The sequence below is a fragment of the Kryptolebias marmoratus genome, linkage group LG4 (genome assembly GCF_001649575.2).
Source record: "Kryptolebias marmoratus isolate JLee-2015 linkage group LG4, ASM164957v2, whole genome shotgun sequence".
NCBI lineage: Eukaryota > Metazoa > Chordata > Actinopteri > Cyprinodontiformes > Rivulidae > Kryptolebias > Kryptolebias marmoratus.
The window spans coordinates 16,288,243-16,307,731 of NC_051433.1; the positions used below are offsets into that span (position 1 = coordinate 16,288,243).

Below are 19,489 nucleotides of genomic sequence, written 5' to 3' on the forward strand. Positions count from 1 at the left end.
TGAACGAACAAAACATTTATCTGTAAATGACTGTAGGACAAATGTAAACCAGTGGGGGGTTTTTCCAACAGGTTAGACATGGTTCGCCTCATTTTGACTACGGCCGCACACCCTGTGCTTACGTTTAAGGAAGCGTACATTCGCCATACGGGCAATGGAGCTGACCCACTTTGGAGCCGTTGTTCTGACGACAGACGAGCGAATCAACCAATCGGAACAGGACAGGAGTAACGCGCATGCGCAATGTACCTTGACGCTGCACTGGCGCTGCACCACTACACACGACTTTGACAGACTGTGGCTTGAAAACAGGTTTAGCTAGCGTCATGCTTAAAACAGTGGTGTCAGTTTAACATCAGCCCTAATATTCATCACACACATTGTTAGTCCGACCTCCCAGAACCTACACACAGGTAAGAGTTTTTCTTATTTAGGTCAGGTGTAGCGTTAGCAGTGCTAACCAGGCAGCTAATACATTATGGAAATGTGTTAGCGTGTCCTGAGAGTTTGTAGCTGTTGTTACACCATGGCGGCTTGTGTTTTCCTTGGTTATCTGACACCATTGTTTTCTGTAATTGTTCTTATCTGACAAATTCATCTGACATGTAAACAGGACTTACCTGTGGTTTAAAATTTGATTTAGGTTTTGTTTTGATTTAGCATGGAAAGAAACTACAAAGAATCTGTAGCTGACAGCCTGCGTTCTTCTTACAATGCTTGATAAAATGGGCTTTTAACCACTTATTCTAAAATAGTTTTGTTTGCTCATATTATGCATTCGAAGTCCATTGAACTAGTTTAGTAATATCCTAGAAATAAACCTGAGAAATCACTTTTAGCGGGTTTGGCAGTGCAGGGACCAGTAATTTAGCTCATTTTATGAAGATGGAACACTTTTTTTGGATACATTTAGACTATCAGATTATTGTTACCTGCATACGAAGCACTTGCAAAAAGGTCAAAACTCCAGCAACGCTTGGGGACAGATCGATCTTTTTTGTATTTAAAGGGAGGGGGTGAAATATTGATAGTAAAGCTGTTTTGAACATCCATCATCACATGCACCTTTGAGATGCTATGCTAGAAACATCCCACAAGTTGGATTATTATTATTTATACTCAACAACTCCAAATTTAAATTAGAACTTAATCCATTTTTCCTTAAATTTAGCAGAAAACCTGAAGTGTTAGTTGATGAAATTGATCCACCTGCCTTAAGCATGTAAGGCAGTCATAAAATGATGCTGGCTGAATGTACAGTAGATAGTTGTCACTTATTGAAGCTAAGGTTGTTAAGAAAGTGTCTGCTGTTGTATTCTTGTTTCTAAAATTTTTCTTTAAGTATTTTACTGCAAAAACAAAAATCAGGTCAGAGAATCTAGACAACTGATGGTTTATTTACCTACCTAAATGCTAAATGAAGTTGTGCAGACCCAGGTCGGGACGTTTTTCACTGATAACTTCTTCAGGCTCTTGTTTGAACATCGACTTTCCTGCCTAGACTGGATGATAGATTTTAATCAGGGAGGTGTCGAATATGTGGAAGGTGTGACGTGTTGCCGGTTCAGCGGAGTGTTCACCTGATTTGAAAATGGTTAAACAGGATTTGTTTTGTTTATTTAGTAAGTTTTCAGTCATGCATCACTGCGAACTAATGTTTTATTGTTAATCAGAAGCAAATGTTTCCTTTCCTCATGTTAGAATTAGACGTAGCGTTTCTTATCTGTTGTCTTTACCATTTATTACATCTTTACTTATTGCTCTTCACTTTGTGTGTGAGGGGTGGAACGTTACATACAATTTGTCCGTTTGGGAGTTGGCATAGATGTAAATGATAGTAAAAGCTGTTTTCTGTAGATTAGGTCTCAATGAGTACCGAGGCTTTTGGGGAAGTTGGATGAATGGGTGACTAAGAGATGTGACGTCTGAAGTGGTCAGTCACATTTAGCATGAACTTAGTAACTCCAGGTTTACAACATTTAGTAAAGTCTAAATGAATCATTTTTACTGACACCAGCTGATCCTTCCTGCCGTTACGGTGCTGCTATCATTACACTAGAAGGTCACTCGAAGAGTGTGTCCTCTACCAAGGCCAGTGTCCCGTTTCACAACTTTAAAGAAAGTGGATTTGTTCCAGCATTTAGAGTATTTTTAACTGCTCACTTACTCTTGAAGGTTTTAGAGTTTGCCATAGAGGTTTTCCTGTAACTTTGCGTACATGTCAACAGACAAGGAAACAAAAAAACCCCGATCACAGACTTCTGCCTGGCCCGGAAGGCATCGTTTAAATTTCACTTTAGGCCTATTTACGGTCAGTCTTTAGTGAATAGATTTGAAAAGATTGTTGCTGGCACATTGGTAAAGTTACACAATCCGTGACTACAGTCCGGGTCACGCTGGTACGGGAACAATGAATACCAGTTTGTCAGGCACGAAAAGATAACGAAAGTAGACCAAATAAAGCTTCTTTTTTTTTGCCAGGTGGTTTCTAATCGGACTGATGGGAAATAATTTTAGGTGCACTGAAAAGAAGACCAACTCCAGAATGCATTCAGACAAAAATACAATATAAGGCAAAGTGACAAATGTCATACTAAAACCAACTATATGAATACTAAAGCTGAGCAGGAACAACTTGAGCTGTTGCTGAGGGCTTGTTTAAGTGTGAGGAGGAAAAAGGAAGTACAGTAACGCCTCGGTCTGGTGTCAGGACAGAGGCAGTCTCCTGTCAGCAGAATCGATTTATTCATCAAACAGATGCTCGTCATGCAAAGGGACTTTAGGTGCTAGTAGGGCAAAATGAAACACCCCTTCGTCTTGAACTTTGCTCCAAGGCAGTAAGCTGAAATTCTTGAAAGGACGGCATTAAATAGGATCAGATTGTTGGAGACAGTTTCTGCACAAACTGATGCGCCTCATATGTGTATTTTTTTTTTGTGTTTAAAATGTCAATAGAATCCAAAGCAAATTATAATTAGTACCAGTTTAGGATCATTGTTACCATTGTGCAGGAATACCACACTGTGGCAGAAATCCTTTGATACTTTTCCACCGTGTTTAGTAAGAGTATCTGATGACTGCGGTCACATGGGAGCACATGAGAAATAGTTTGGTGGAAGCAGCAGTAATTACTAAGTGTCATTCTAATGGCATCTTCACTACACATATTCTTTTTTCTTTGTTGTTGTTTTTTAATTTCCCCTGTTTGCTTTTGTGTCAGCCTTAATCACAAGTAATGATTTATTTAAACAAAAGTTCAAAAAGGCGCAAAAGTATCATAATCTAACATTTAGAATATGCTTTAATTCAGCGTAAAGGTAGTCAGTAACTGCCTTTTTTTTCCTTTTTTGAGAAAACTCATTGAAAAACATGTTCCACCTTAAAAGGATAGTTCAGATCTTTTAAAGTGAGGCTCTGTAGAAAGACTGACTAGCTAATGGCTATTCTGAGCATGAACCAAGACCACAAAGGATCACGGCGGCTCATGCAAATGGTACTTTATAAACCTTTGCACAGCTTTTTTCCGTTACACTGTTATTCCAGCAGCAGTATTATATTCTTGCTGGACGTGCTACAGCTAGCTGCTGCTGCCAGTGTTTGCACTTGTAAATAACTGCAGATCTTTATGTAAATAACCATATAATGTGAAACTAATAAGGATGTACAGATTTTTAAAACGGCTTTTGCAAAATTCTGGCTTCGGAGTTGTTTTAAAAATGGCAGCAGAGCACTTTGGTTATGGCCCCATACTGACTAGCCGTTGGCTCATCAGTCTGGTCAAAGTTGAACTCCGTTTCTCCAAATCGGAGCCATTTACCAAAGAAGCTGCCTCTGTCTGCACAAGTTATTCGTTTTTACTTAATTTCCCTGTATAATTACAGGGAAATTAATTTAACCATGATTACAGTAGTTTTCATGCCATTTAATAATTCTTGCAACATCTGCAGAGAAAAGTCTGCCTTTTAGACTTCAGATATTTGGTCCAAACACTTGTTCAGCTGGAGGAAGTGCAGTTCTGCTGGAAAAGCTGCCTCAGCTCATCTTTATCCTCATGATGCCACAGTCATGTGCCACGCTGTCAGACCACTCAGTGCTATAAAATGTAGCTCTTTTGCTTGACTAAGTTTTTTTTTTTTCTGTTCATAATGTCACTGATGAGTTAAGAAGGAGCTGATTTAAAGGGACGCTGTTCCTTTCAGTCAGGCGGTGAAAGGACGTTTGGAGCAGAAGTGAAACTCGTGCACCTCGAGACATCTTGTGAAAGTTCTTGTTCATGCCTTGACTTTTGGCTTGCTTTTAATGTTGCTTAGTCATTATTGTTATTATTATTAATATTAGAAATGTGAATGCTTTTTTTTTTTAAAGGGAGGAAATGAGGAAAAAGTAGGTGCACAGTCACGTTGAAATTTACAGTTTCTCATTACAAAGCATGATTCTTTTTGCACTGAACAGCCTTTACCTTAAGAATATTTGAAATATCAACTGCACAGATATGGTTTCACATGTAAAAAAATTATACATGTGAAACCATATCTATTTTATAAAAATAAAATATTGACACCCGTTATATAATAGTTGGTGTGTTCTTGCAGGGGAGGCTCATATTCATCCCTCTGTTTCCCGGGAATCCTGCAGCCCGATGACGGACAAGCGAGACGGAGACCCCCTGGAAGGTATCTCCTTAGAACAACAAAAACCTCACACTGTGATCACTATTTTTTTTATTTTTATTCACCACACTGACTGTCTGCTTAGCTTGCAAAACGTGTTTTTTATCAGTGTGAAGTTCACGCTGTTCCTTAAAGCCATAAATGATTGCACCACCAAGGTTTAGGAGAGTCCCATACATACCTGGAATATGTTTAATTTCCCTGTCATAACATGTATCCTGCTGCCTCTGATCACTTTAAATAGTGAACAGCACACAGTGTTATTGTTCTCCTGAGAAGATGGTGTTTAGTGTATGGATCCGTGTGAGTACAGGAGGTTGCTTTTATTGGCGTTCTCCAGCAGATATTTGCTGTGTCGTTTGGCTCCACTTCTTTTTAATTGTGGGTCATTTTTTGCAACGCAAAGCCAGAATGTCTTTGTGACCTTTACCACCTCCTCCCTCCACACTCACCCTCTTTAAAAAAAAAAGGAAAAAGGAAAGTCAGACAGAGTCATATAAAAGCAGAGTCCTTCTTAAGCAACAGTGGACTTTAAGATGAGCAGTGAGGTGGAGATGAAGGGAGGTAAGACGGAAAAGTCTGGACTTAGTGAGTAGCCTTTATTTTCTTATGTTTGTTACGTTAAACAGTAATTATAAGACAAGGAAAATCTCGCCTGTGTCTTTTTAGTGTAGTCCTTTTCCTTTATTGTGTTCTCATAACATATTTAAGTGGAGTCATTGGGATCAGGATGTGGCTAATTAAAGGTTTCTGCTGTTTGAGTTGAAACATGTCATTTTAGGTTTATACTAAATTACTCCTGTAGCAGTTTGGAGCTCAGTAAGAAATCACTAATTAGCTTAAAGTTTGTATTTGTCTGTGAGTTAAATTGTAATTTGTTGCTGGAAAAACTGATTTTAGTCAAAACTACACTTGAAACACAACAGAAACAACACCAGCTCAGCTTTTTTTGTTTTGTTTGTTTGTTTTTTTTATTAAACCTGTGGAAGCTTTGATAAATGCAGCAGCAAATGCTGAAACATTTTAAATCAAACCTTTTTTATGAAGTGGGTTTTGCATTCAGTCTCTTCATATTTTATCAAAGTGTCACTTTAGTCAAAGTGTGTGAATTAAACATACATGTTAAGATAAGCAGTGTAGTCATTCAGTAATTCTTGGCTTATAAAGGACATTTCTCATGTGAGAAATGAGACGTGAAATGTCTTCAAGGATCAGAAAACAAGTCAAACTGCAAACCATGTCCTGGATGACTAAGTATCTGCACCAGGATGTGGGTAATACTACCCATTCGGAATATTTTGTTCCACTTCCTTAATTTTGTGCAATAATCTCTGTGAAACGGTGTCTCACTCATAAAAGCAGAACTTGAAGGTAGTTTTTTGCTCTGCAGTCGCTCTCTGTATTACCTGCCTTCTCTCATCACTCACTGAAGTGTTGCTGTTTTTTTTTGTTGTTGTTGTTGTTCTTCAGAGGACTCCTGGCAGGAGAATGGAGTCCACACGAACCACTACAGCTCCATCTCTCCTTCTGGCTCACCTGTGGTCCAAGAGGAGCCCTTCTCCACATACTTTGAGGAGAAGGTGCCCATCCCAGAGGCTCCCAGCCAGGTACCGTTAAAACAACCGATTATTCTACTATTACAAGCAGAGAACTGTAAATCGAATCATGTATCTTTGTCATCATTAATAGGAATAAAAACTCTGCCGTCTCCTTCACTCAGGTGTTCAGTTTCCGTAAACTCTGGGCCTTCACCGGGCCGGGCTTTTTGATGAGTATTGCTTACTTGGACCCAGGGAACATTGAGTCAGACCTGCAGTCTGGAGCTAAAGCTGGTTTTAAGGTGATTAAAAACAACATATTAATTTACACAGCTAAACAAAGTTGACAGTTTTAGTTTCAGCTCTCTTTAAATTAATGAAAAAAGAAATATTTTGATGCTGAGATGCATCGTATGCTTTTATTTCTTGTTGTTTTATTGTGAAGGCAGATTGTTTTTACATTTAGTCACATTTTGTCTCCCACTTTTTCTGTTCTTGGTACTGAACCATAACAATGATTACTTTGTCTCAATTGTTTCAGCTGTAATATTTTTACTAAGATTGCTATTTTTGAATGTTAGTTTTGGTTCATCTCTAAGTCTGTAATCAACTTTAGGGGGAAAAAAAAAAAATCAGAAAATGCAGTCGTTCGTCTGTCATATCCTGTAGTGACTTGTGCTCTGCAGCTCCTGTGGGTGCTCCTTGGAGCCACCATCATCGGGCTGCTGTTACAGAGGTTAGCTGCGCGTCTCGGAGTCGTCACCGGGATGCACCTGGCTGAAGTCTGCAACCGCCAGTATCCCACCGTGAGCACACACACCCCACACACACAATTTCCCTCCTAATTGTCATTCATCAACTTTGTTTTCTAAAGCTGTAGCTACATTTCTCTTATTGTGTCCATATATATTTTTTTGTAATCCTCTAATATCGTCTTCTCTTTCAGGTTCCTCGAGTCATCCTGTGGCTGATGGTGGAGCTGGCGATCATTGGTTCAGACATGCAGGAGGTCATTGGCTGTGCCATAGCTTTCAATCTTCTCTCCATGGGCAGGTGACTGGTTTTATTCACGCCTGGGAAATCTGCAAATGTGTCGACAGATTTAAAGAAACTACTTCAATCTGTATCCTTCTCTGTTTCTCCCCTCCAGGATCCCACTGTGGGCAGGAGTTCTCATCACGATCACAGACACTTTTGTGTTCCTCTTTTTAGACAAATATGGTTTGTAATAATCCTGAACAAAACATACACTTCTTTGATAGATATTTTTGACTTCTGGTATTCATACATGTTTTAAAAACCTCTCTAGGTTTGAGGAAACTTGAAGCTTTCTTTGGCTTTCTAATCACTGTAATGGCGCTCAGTTTTGGCTATGAGGTGAGCTCCTTTCACATTTGAAATCTGGTTGAAGTCTTTACATTTTATAGCTGATTAACATTTTTTGTCCCCTCCACTGTAGTACGTGCTGGTGAAGCCCGACCAAGGGGAGGTTCTGAAGGGGATGTTTGTGCCGTACTGCGCCGACTGCGGGCCCATGCAGCTGGAGCAGGCCGTGGGAATTGTAGGTGCTGTCATCATGCCCCACAACATCTATCTGCATTCGGCGCTGGTCAAGGTTAGAAACGTTTCAGCAACAAAAGTCCCACCTGAAGTGACAAGTTGCTTTTAAATGAGGAATCCAGGGACGAGATTTTTGACCGTTTCTCTGTAAACTGTCTTTAGTCTCGGGACGTGGACCGCAGAAAGAAGGACGACGTCAAGGAAGCCAACAAGTACTTCTTCATCGAGTCCACCATCGCCCTCTTCATCTCCTTCCTCATCAACGTCTTCGTCGTTGCCGTCTTTGCTCAGGCCTTTTACAACAAAACCAACATCCAGGTGGTGAGTTTGCAGCTCGAAGGGTTTTGCTGCTTCGCTGAGAGTTACTGCCGCTCCGTTTGTCACTTTGTGGAAAACTAATTTCAGGTTTCTTTTTTAGTGTTTTATCAAACAACAGAAATAAAATTGATGCTATTTGTGTTGTAGAATGAAATGTGCAACGCCACTGGCAGCCCTCACACGGATCTCTTCCCTCTCAACAATGGCACTCTGGAGGTGGACATCTACAAAGGGGTACGTCTGCAGCAACAAACCCTGACATTAAATTCATTTCCAAACACAGCACACACTTCAGACTGTGTGAACAACGTTTGTTAGGGCTGATTCAAGGATTATTTTTCAGCTACTGATACAACAAATAAACCAAAGCATGGCTAATTATTATTATTATTATAGTGTTTGATGAAACTTCGGCTTGTGCCTATTAGGAAGAGCACCCAGAAGTGCTTTTATTGTTCTCAGGTCCCATCCAACAGCTCCGATTGTCTTTGTGTCATAACCAAACTAGAACCATACTGACATTTCATTTGACTTTGGCCTTTTTGAAACATTGAGAGATACAACACGGCTGCCAGCTGTTCGGAATGAAGGTACAAGAAAAATGCAGACATACAGTACAAGTCGTCTGCTGTGGTGTCAGAATTGCAGAATAATGATGTTCATCAATCAAATAACAGCAGCTTTAGTTTTCTACTTAGACACTACACTTCTGCACATAATGAATTAGTAAAAACAAAAAAAAGCATTAGCTTACAGCCTGACAGTGTATATATAAGAGTTAAATATTTAAGAAAGTTTCCAGAAGCAACCAAACCAAAAGCAGAAGCAGATTTTATTCAAGCAGTTTCAGTTTCAGATTTATTAGGAGCTTTAATCACAGAAATTGTGAGTCGCCTGCAACATTTGATGAGATTAAGTGTACATTTATAATAAATCTAACCAAATATAATCACTAATCATTGGTTCCAAGTTATAAAGACAGGAGTGTATAGATAATAGATAATAATGAGAGATTAGATAATTAGCTTTCTGTTTGTCTTTCAGGGGGTGGTGTTGGGCTGCTTCTTTGGTCCTGCAGCTCTCTACATCTGGGCCATCGGGATTCTGGCAGCTGGTCAGAGCTCCACCATGACAGGAACCTACTCTGGGCAGTTCGTGATGGAGGTAAGAGCGCCGGCGGGCTGCGCGGTGTGACGTCCGATTCTCTGCCGGGAGTTGGAAAATGAAACCATATGTGTATTTAAATATATATTTATGTCTTTATAAGGGTTTCCTGAACCTGAGGTGGTCTCGTTTTGCTCGGGTGCTGCTGACCCGCTCCATCGCCATCACGCCCACGCTGCTGGTAGCCATTTTCCAGGATGTTCAGCATCTGACGGGCATGAACGACTTCCTCAACGTGCTTCAGAGCATGCAGGTCAGCACTGCAAAGCAAGCGGTCATAGCAGGGTTGCAGGCAACGTTGTAAAATGTTTACCGTCATGTTTCTCCTCGTCCAACAGCTTCCATTTGCTTTGATCCCAATTCTGACCTTCACCAGTCTGACGTCCATAATGAACGACTTCGCTAACGGACTGTGAGTAAAATACACGTTTTTACTGCGCTGTAGTCTCTCCACAATGTCTAATAAGTTATTAGAGTATAATTCATACCCACTTTGTTCTTCAAAGATAATTATCTGTAACAGTGAGCTGTGAGCAGCTGCATGTTTTTGTCCGTGTGTCTGAAATGTATTTTATCAAATGTTTTCAGTTCCCTCTTCTGTTTACGCCTCGCTCTTCATCAGGTTTAGGCGACTTAAGCTGTGCCAACAAGCAAACGTGCATTCAGCAACAGCCTCGTAAATCCTCCAGAGCCTTTCTTTTAGCTGAGAACGGGATTAAAAAGCAGCTCTGTTCTTAAATCCAGAGCTCAGCCTCCGTTTTAAGGAAGAGATACGTCTGTGGCCAAGGAACAGCGGGGTTAATTTGGGAAACAGTCCGTTTTCTCACACTCTTAAGTATGAAACGGAGCCATAATAAATCCTGACTCAAATATGTTTTGACCAAAACATGTTTTCATATTAGATCAGCGTTATTAGAGAGGAAGTGAAAGGCGCCACAGCCTGTGTTAATAAAAAAAAAAAGAACAGTGTGTTGTTGTTTTAGATAAACCTGTGAGAACTGTCTTTTGACTCTAAAGCAATATTTTACTTGGTTTTAATAAAATGTTGGTTTTTGTTTTTTTCCCAAGGGCGTGGAAGATTTCAGGAGGCCTCGTCATCCTGATGGTTTGTGCCATCAACATGTACTTTGTGGTGGTTTATGTGACTGCCCTGAACAGCGTGCTGCTCTACGTTCTCGCCGCGTTCCTCTCCGTGGGGTACCTGTGCTTTGTCGGCTACCTGGTGAGTTGTTTATGAGACGCTTTGGAAACCTTTTTAAGGCAATCGGTGGTTCTAATGAACTCCTCGGACTTTGTACGAAGAAAGGAAATCGGTTTAGATTTAGAAATGATTTTCAAGTTAAACGGCTCTTTATCACCCGTTGTTTTAAACAAAGATGCCAAACGAGCTGTTAGCGCTCAGATTATGTGACGGGGATGACTCTCAGCTGCTACCACACTCAGTTTTAACTCAATATCTGTAACAATGACTGAGTTACAGGCATTCGATTCGCTGTGGTGGCCATCTCGAATCAGTTTTACTCCAAATGTTAATCAGTTGTGGATGCTTCTATGGTGCCAAACAATATCAGAATAAAGCATTAAGATTTAGATTTTAGGATGTAATTCTCTGTAACGGCACATTTTAATCCAGAGTAATAATATGAGGTGAAGCATCTTAAAAAAAACACACCAGCAGTTAGAAAGCTTTAGGTAAAGTAAATAGATATCATGTTTTATATTTTATTTAATTTTATGCTTGTACCTGTCAGCTACTGGATATAAATTTACCTAATGATTGATTCTGGTTGTTCATTGTACATAAAATATTAAATCACATTTATTTTATTGTAACAAACAAACAAAACAAAACAGAAAATACCAATACAATGATTTGATGGCTATTTATTTACATTTAAAATATGTATACAGTCATGGAGGGAAACAAACGTTCACCCTTTTTCATTTCTAGGGATTTCTTTTTACATCAGGACATCAATTTGTTCGTTTGGATCCACTGGTGTCGACTGATTGGTTAAAACGAAAAAAACTACTTTTTCAAACACGTTTATCATCCTAAACAATTGCTGGCTGTAATAACTGTAAAAGAAAAAGTTGGAAATAATCAAAAAGAATTATATAACCTGTGTTAAAGTCAATTTTCTGGTTTAAACGGTAAAAAACCCAACAAAACAAGTTAATTTCAAAGTGAATTGTGTTTGAATCGCTCTCTTCTTGTCTTCCGCAGTCGTGGCACTGTCTGATAGCCCTGGGGGTTTCCTGCCTGGACTGTGGCAGCAGGGTAAGCACTCGGCCGGCGGTGTTCACAGAGGAGCCGTCTGAGTACGACTCCTAGAGCTGAGCACGACTCTAACCACCAGCGCGTCTCCTCTAGTCCTCCGGGAGAGACTTGTGCACAGCCGGGACCGCGCAGGGTCGCTTAGGATCTCGAGCGCACGTCTCCTGTTTTACTTCTGTGGGGCTGGATATCAAAATTTGCTGCTTTTTAGCTTCTCGGACGCATCAAAATTACACCAGCGTAATGCAAACACGGCACAAACTGACGCTTGAAACAATTTAGGAGAAACGAGTTTATGTCGTTGCAATTACAACAGTCAGTAATTGTGCTCAAAGTCGTGAATTTAGCAGCAGTATTCAGTCATGTCATTAACTTGAGCCTCAACATCGGCCACCTGCGCTGTTTTCACTTTTATAAAATGTTTTGTTTAAAGCGCAGGGATGATGATGGACGAGCCTTACTACATGTCCAAAAAGAGGATGGTTTACACGTTAACGTCCATATTTGATTTATACTCCATCATTAGCGTGACAAAGAGGTGAGTCTGACCTACAGCCCTGCAGAAGACTGAATGAACATTAGCGCTCTCACAGCAGCCTCTGGGCGACATTTCACACACCCACTTTTATTGTTACCTTCCGCCCAAGACGGTCTGTATTTGGAACAGAGACTTCAGTCTCCTCCTGGAGTCCACAGCTGCTGTGTTTTGAGCCGGTTGGACAGACGGCTGAGGGCAGAGAATCTTAGTTAAACTCCTCTCTTCTTCTCAAGACGCCATCTGGAAGCAGCTTGTGTTTTTCTCTGTCGAGTGTTCTTACGGTCCTCGAAAGCTTTGGATCTCCTAAAATAAACACCAGCAGTGCTTCAAAGTTCTCCCATTCTTCAACTATATATAAATATAGGTTGTAAGATCTTCTAAATTGCAGGAAACGTAGCTTGGCTTCTGTTTGAGTTTTCTTTCTGCTCTCTGGTCTCGTTCCTGTTGCCATAAAGGGAAACACGCCTCATTTTATGCTGGATTTCACTTTGTCTACCTCAGCACCTCCTTTAATGTTTCATCTCACTGTCGCGGTGTGGTTCTCAGAATTTATTATATCGATTAATATTTATTTAAAACATTTAAGCGTTACTGGATATTTAAAGCCGCGTCCTAAAAAGCACCAAACGATATCCAGCCCTGGTTGTGTGGAAACATCTCGGTCAGAGGTTTATTTCTGTGTTGTTTATAAGCTCATTCTTTTCCAACATGTCAAAAAAAAAAAAAAAAAAAAAGCTAAAGGAGTATGTTTCAGTGTCAGGTATGTATTGTGGTCTACGTGTCCTTTTTGTGTCACTTCTCTCTTTGCACAACTTGGACTGATGGATGAGATTTGCCCGGATGAAGTGCGGAGATATTTTATTTTTTTTTGACTGAATTGTTTTCAAACGGGGTCTCAGGAAAGACTGACTCATGAGGTGCACCTCAGAGGGGGGCAGCTCTTACTGCGGTCGACTCGAACCAAGCGGCTGTAAATGCCTGCAGAGCTCATTTTAGTGCCTCGATAATCAGCTGGTTGGATTTAAAGTTTGTTTTATTTAGACTTGGGAACACCATGTAATGCCTTCGAGCTCCTGCCGTCCTGTGTTTCACTTTATTATGGCGTTCACAGATGGGGTGGGGAGGAGCTTAACTTTTTACCACATTTCTTTCAGTAGGAAAAAAGATTTGAATGTATTCAGTCAATATACAGCACTGTGCAAAAGTCTTGAGTCATCATTCATTGTTTATTTTTTGCTTTCAAGCAGCCAGACCTCCTTATAATCTGTTAAAGTGTCTTTGATCAGTAGTTCTTCAGGATTTCTGAGGTTTTGCTCATTTTCTGTCTAGTCTACTTTAGAGGAGTGGGTTTTTTTTTTGGTTATCAATACCCTAAACATTGACTTCTGAAGCATTTTGGTGTAAAAAAAAAAAAGGCTGCTAAACTCAAGGGAAGAACCAGTGTTGTGACGACACATAAACAACTTGACAAAAGATTTTCCCATGGTTTTGTAAAGACTTGGTTAGCCGTAGCCTGACAGAAAGACACAATTTGTTCCTGTTTTTTTTTTTAGTTGGGTTCGTAAATCAACACAAAACATAACACTATCTGACACAAAGTACTATTTTAGCACAAACAAAAAGCCTTTAGATAGTGTTCATGTAGTTTTTAGACCTGACACTTCTTCTGTCCACTTTCCTTGGTTTTTAAGCACACCCTGCACAATATGCTGTCATGGTCAGGTACAAGGATTTTGACAGAAAACTGATGTAAAAAGCAAATAAGTCTTAAAGATCAAAAACCCCTGGCTAAGTATTGATCACTTGAAGAGTTTATAAGAAAGTCTGGTTGCTTGGAAACAAAATCTGTAGAAATTAGGGGTGGTTTATAACTTTTGCACAGCACTGTGTCTATCCATGTGAGTATTAGGTGAAAAAAAAATCAAGATATTATCACTGCTATAGAAAAAGAACAAACAGGCCACAGTTTTGTGTTCATTTATGTAGAGTTAATAATATAAATGCCACAGAAATCAAACATGTACAGGAAGTTCAGTTTATTTAGACATTCCTGAGTAATAAATGATAATTTTGTGATTAACGCCACAAAAACCATTTCACAGCTTTGAAAACATGCCGCACAGTTAGATTTATTCAACTATTTATGTATGTACAAATACACTGAAGTACTACCTTCTGATTTATTTTGTACCTTTCCCCATAGAGAGGTAACTTGTCCACACTTGTCCTGAAGTAGTTTGACCACAGCTTTACAATAACGTAAAGTCAGATGCTGTTATTTCTGGTGTTGTTTTCTATTTTAAATGTGTTTGTGTGTATAAATATATATATTTTTCATGTCTGTTTCGAGTATAAACCTGCTATTAACTTCCACTGTAGATTTTGACCCATTTGCGGGTCAAAATAAACATTATAACACGGTTATTAAACCAATAAGTTGTAGTAATTTAAGTAAAAATGAACATATTGCCAGCCAAAAGTAGCAATAATTTCCAGCTTTGTTGTTATGCCTTAAAACTGTGAGTGCAGATCCAGTGTTTCTCTGTTTGACACGTTGAGGGGATTTCCTGACCAAGCATAGCGTGAAGAAATCAAGTTTAAAGTTATTAAACGGAATTACAGCATTTATCTGAGCAATATCCAAGTGATGTGAACATTTTCAGAGCTAAAAGTGCTGGAAATGAGATGTGTAGCACAGCCGGGGTCTCCATTTTTCTCTCAGGAATTACCGTCCCATCGAGCAGCGGGTCTCCGATTTAACGTTTTGGAGAATGAGCTGTTTATTTTTTTATTTTTTTTTCCCACAACCTTGAGTTTTGTAGACATACCTCAGAGATACGAACAGAAAAAGATGGTGAACGCACAAGTGTTGTTTTAAAAAAGAAAAGAAGTCGAGATACTGCTGTACCATTCAATGATGTTGTCTTGTCGTCTTTTCTTTCCTGCTTTCTGAAACTGAATAAAATCAAACTGTTCGATGCTCCTGGGCGGAGCGCACCGTGTGTCCAAAAATAAAAGTTAATTGTAAATTTCTGGACATTTGTTGGAGTCTTCTGTCTGAACGTTTCAAGGCGAGTGATCTAGATGTCCAAACGTTAAGAACTAATTTTAATAAACGACGGAGGAAAGGGCTTCAGATCTTTGCTTTCTGAAGGTTTAAACTGGAGCACACTAGTAGTTTAGTTTGAGTTTATTTTGGCAGGTAACTTATCAGTAACATGAGCTATAATTTTGGTTTGCCAGAGTGCAAAAGTTATCCAAGTTTTTCCAGCTGTGACAGTGAGAGCCTCTTTAAAACTGAAACAAAGTTATTGTAATTCTTACAAAGAAGCGAAACGATATTAAATTTACATTTCATTGTCAGATGAAAAGCCTGGACAGAAAATTAAGCAGATCTGCAGTCATAAAACAGTTAATTGGTAATATTCAGATGATATATTCTTTATTCTGACAAAAAAAAGGGATTAAGTGACATTAATTTTCCTCTCTGTAACCAGATTAGGCTCATTAAACATTCTGTGTTTTGTCAACAGTAAAAATTAATAAAATGATTAATGGGATATAAATAAATGCAGTTTTTTTGTTTGACTTTAAACAGTTTTTAGGAGATAAACTCATTTGTTGATCCGAGCAGTGAGCAAACGTTGGTATTACCTCAGGACTTTCTGTGTATAAATGAGGAAAGTTGAGTTTGGGGGAAAAAACTACATTTTTTAACATTTAGTGAGCACCTTTAATTGTTCTGCAGTTACAGATTAATCAACTGGATCAAGAATTTAGGTCGAATAAGCTGGATTTGTAATGAATAACTTTGATTAATTAGTACATTTTTCCTTTGATCTCTGGTGCTTTTTGGTGAACTTGCACTACAGTAAACAACCAACACTTGACTTCTTTTAAAAAAAAATAACTTCTATTTACAGAGATTTTAAACAATAAACAACAACATTATGAGGTCAAGGGATGACAGAATTAACCAAAAGAAAATTAATATACATATATATCCCAATATTGTAATCTTTACTCATATTCTATGGGGGTTAATGAGCACTGTCACTGTTTGTAAGGCCAGCATCTCTTTGCCAATCCCCTCTGCAGACATAAATAGTCATCTGTTTATTGTTTGCCACTATGGAGGTAAAGATACTCACAGTGGGGGAGGTGTTTCTTCCTAGCCAACATTTTGTTATGGCCTTTTTTTTAGCAGAAATCAGGACAGTTTTCAGAAGGTAAACATCATCTGTAGCTAGTTTGTGCAGAAAAGATCCCAGATACATTAAAGTAAATGAACATGTGATGTTAAAGCTCAGTGTTTATGAGATTATTTTCGTTGCTTCATGTCCAGAAGGCTTGTGTAGACGGGCAGGACCAGAATATGTGTCTGCCACGACTTCCCCGCAGTGTCTCCAGCAGGGTGCAGATACAGCACTGAATTTAGACTTTTGTTTAGGCGTTATGAAGAAGCAGATAATGTTCTTCGAACCAAAGTCCTGCCAGGTGTTGGAGTTAGTTCACGTCGACTGTATTTCCCAGACCCTTGTCCACATGTCCTCTGGAACCACTGTGTTTGTTTCTTTTTTCCCATTTTTTTAATTTAATATGTTGAACCCCCTTTAGGTTGGTCAAACGTTGATACAATGCACCTATATGAGCTTTGTTACTTCCAGAGTTGTAAGCGGTAATGAAAACGTTAAGAATTGAGAAGTCTCCAATGGTGCAGCTGTTTATTATTTTCCCGATATAGTTGTGTAGTTGTATCTGAAAAGATCTTGTTTCTCCAGACTTACCATTCAGTTTTATATGTATTCATGAATGATAAAAAAAAGAAAATCCTGAGCTGACATTATGTTATCTCCTATTTCTCTAATAATAAAACCTTTGCTGTTTCTTTCAGATACCCATGAGTCTGTCCCGCCACACGGACATTTTCCTCCTGAGCGATATGGATTTGGACAGGGGGGTGGACAGATAAAAGGAGCCGCAGACAACCTGAGCAAAGCGGGGGGACCACTGAAGTTTGGCCAGTATGCTTTTGTCCTTCAAAGTGTCCTTAAAGTCCACCCACAGGCTTCCGAATCCTCTTGAAGAAGCAGCCGGCGTTTGTGATTTTACAATGCTTCAGCGGCGTCCACCGTCAAATATCTCTTACCCCCACAACCTCAGTAAATAAAACAGAGAGAGATGGCTGCCAACCAGACACTACAGCAATAGAAAGAGCCTTTTTTAAATTCATGAATTCACCAACTAAAGAGTGAACAGTCGGAAACAGCGGCGCTGTCATGTGGATGTCTGTTTCAGCCAATAATCTGCAGACAGTGCCACATGTAAGGACTTTTAGTTTTAGTTTAAATGTTTTAATCTTCTTTTTTTTCAGTTGTACCTTCTCAGAGCTAAACAAAAAGAAAACAAAGTTGAGCTTTAGTCAGACATTCAGAGTATCGTCGCCGATCAGTTCGGACCGTGTTTCTGCGGTTTGTTTTCCAGCCTTTGTGTCTTTGTCGGGGACCAAACCGTTTCCACCTTCTGATGTCTCAGATAAACTATTTACTCAGATTTCTGGAATGCAGTCATTGTAAAATGTAGATTTACCCTGATTTTGGCTTCAAAGTTTCACTCATCAGGAAACCGTGTGGTCCGTACCGGGTCCTGCAGCCTGAGATGAACACCAACAACAAACCAGATGATAAACTCTTAAATAAAGCCTTCAGGTGTTTATTGTTAGACATCAGCCGTGACCTTAGAGGAGCAGGTGTTGTTACCCATCAACCTGAGAAGGGTTTAAAGGCGTTTCTCCAACAGTTCGGTTCCCATCGTTTTACGGTGAACAGGATTATTTTAGAGCAGAGGACACTCAGGACAGTTCTCCCTGAGGACAGACTGATGAGTCGAGCTACGTCTCAGTCCCTGCAGGACCGCAGTTCATGTGTTCGATGTTGAAGTTCATGCCAGTGCGTTTAGGAAAAAGACGCACATCCAAAACCCACTGGGGTTGAGAGTCGGACCAAAGGACCTGAAAGAACTGAAACATCTCTTTATCCATGAACTGAAGAAAGCTCTGTTTGGTGCGTGAATCCCCTCACTGTTTGTTGTCCTGTGGCATCTAAACGAGACCGAGGTTTGACGATGAAACATCAGCACAAGCTCCTCGTAGCAACTGTTAAGCACAGCGGAGGAGGGCTGGTGATCTGGGCTTGTTCCACATCTGCAGGAGCTCCTCTGTAGATGTTTTAGAGGAAAACGTGAAGCCGTCTGTACCTCAGTTTTTATTAAACAGGATAACACGTGGGCTGCTGTTCATCTGTGGTTCATTTTCCTGATTTTAACACCTTTTTTTTTAATGTCCTGAAACTTAAAACTTTAAAATGACTTTTTATCACGACTGTACGTTACTGACCAAGTGTCATAAGTGATATGTGGTATTTATTGGTTCCACTTTGTCCCCTCGTTTGTTCGGAGAGTGGCAGTTTTATGTCTCTTTCTTGCCGTTACAGTTGTGTAAAATATTGAAATGATTTCCAACGGGCTGATCCTTTTGTTTTCAGGTGACATGCTTTAATGTGAAGAAGAGCACAATGTTGTACTCGTCCTGGGCAATCCTGCAGGGGTTTCTCTGTCTCCGTTAGTGTGTTTTTTATCACAGGATATGACTCAGGAGGGGGGTGGGCCGATGGGTTTAGTTCTTTAAAGTGATTTAAAGCTCCGGCACACATTTTACAACATAAATCACAAATACCTGATCTGTCCACACGATGCATATTACAAATCTAATTCATGCATTGCTGTGACAGTGGGTTTTAGGGTTCAGGGTTTTTTTTGTTTTTCTTGGTTGTGTTTGAGCTCTGCAGCACTGCATTGTTATTTTTTCTAAAATATATTTGTTTTTTTGCTCTAAAACCTCACTCAGTCTGAAAAACGTTGCTCAGCTTTGAGTTGTTTTGGATTTTTAAACAAAGGCTGTTAAATCAAAGTAATGTGATTTTAAAAAACACCTAGAAATTGTCTTTTTGCGGCTGCAGGATCAACGTCTGATCTCTCGTGACCTGCAGCAGAAAACGAACCGATCTGTGAACCGTACCAAACGATGTGATGGGAAGGCGCGGCGTCTCAGCTCATTTCTCTTTAAAGCCGACCTCCTGAAAGGTTCAGCGGGCTGTGATTTATCATAAATGGTGGGCTGTGAGACTGCTGCTCCTTTAAATGCCAAACTAACCCTTAGAATCCATTTGAGATACAGACATGTTAGTAATGGTGACATCTGTGGAGGAAAATAACTAACTTTAGTGTTAATTTGAGGTTCTCCTTTAACTTTGCAGACATTTCCTCCTCAGAAAAACTTTACATCAGCAGGTAAAAACACAAGAAGCTTCCTTATTAGTACAGAAATCTACACTACAGTATTTCAAAAGACGTGGCAGCATCTTTA

General features: G+C 39.6%; 1 protein-coding gene across 2 annotated transcripts; it reads left to right on the forward strand.

The window, feature by feature from the left end:
- Nucleotides 1–239: 239 nt before the first annotated feature.
- slc11a2 (solute carrier family 11 member 2) lies at nt 240–19,037 on the forward strand. Of its 2 annotated transcripts, XM_017415793.3 has the most exons (17): nt 240–413; nt 4,593–4,673; nt 6,141–6,277; nt 6,391–6,510; nt 6,895–7,014; nt 7,155–7,261; nt 7,359–7,429; nt 7,518–7,585; nt 7,668–7,823; nt 7,931–8,089; nt 8,234–8,320; nt 9,131–9,250; nt 9,354–9,503; nt 9,589–9,662; nt 10,319–10,472; nt 11,478–11,531; nt 16,961–19,037. In XM_017415793.3, the coding sequence occupies exons 2-17, from the start codon at nt 4,640–4,642 to the stop codon at nt 17,036–17,038; spliced, it is 1,689 nt and encodes a 562-aa protein (XP_017271282.1). In that variant the 5' UTR covers nt 240–413; nt 4,593–4,639; the 3' UTR covers nt 17,039–19,037. The 2 variants fall into 2 exon arrangements, with proteins under 2 accessions (XP_017271282.1, XP_017271281.3); XM_017415792.3 differs by lacking the exons at nt 240–413; nt 4,593–4,673 and adding an exon at nt 5,134–5,258.
- Nucleotides 19,038–19,489: the final 452 nt, after the last annotated feature.

Bases quoted from the DNA above. Each gene is read 5' to 3' on its own strand.
- slc11a2 (XM_017415792.3), top strand. From the start codon at position 5,207: ATGAGCAGTGAGGTGGAGATGAAGGGAGGTAAGACGGAAAAGTCTGGA. The intron at 7,430-7,517 runs GTTTGTAATAAT...AAACCTCTCTAG, and splicing joins CCTCTTTTTAGACAAATATG to GTTTGAGGAAACTTGAAGCT. The intron at 9,251-9,353 runs GTAAGAGCGCCG...TGTCTTTATAAG, and splicing joins CTGGGCAGTTCGTGATGGAG to GGTTTCCTGAACCTGAGGTG.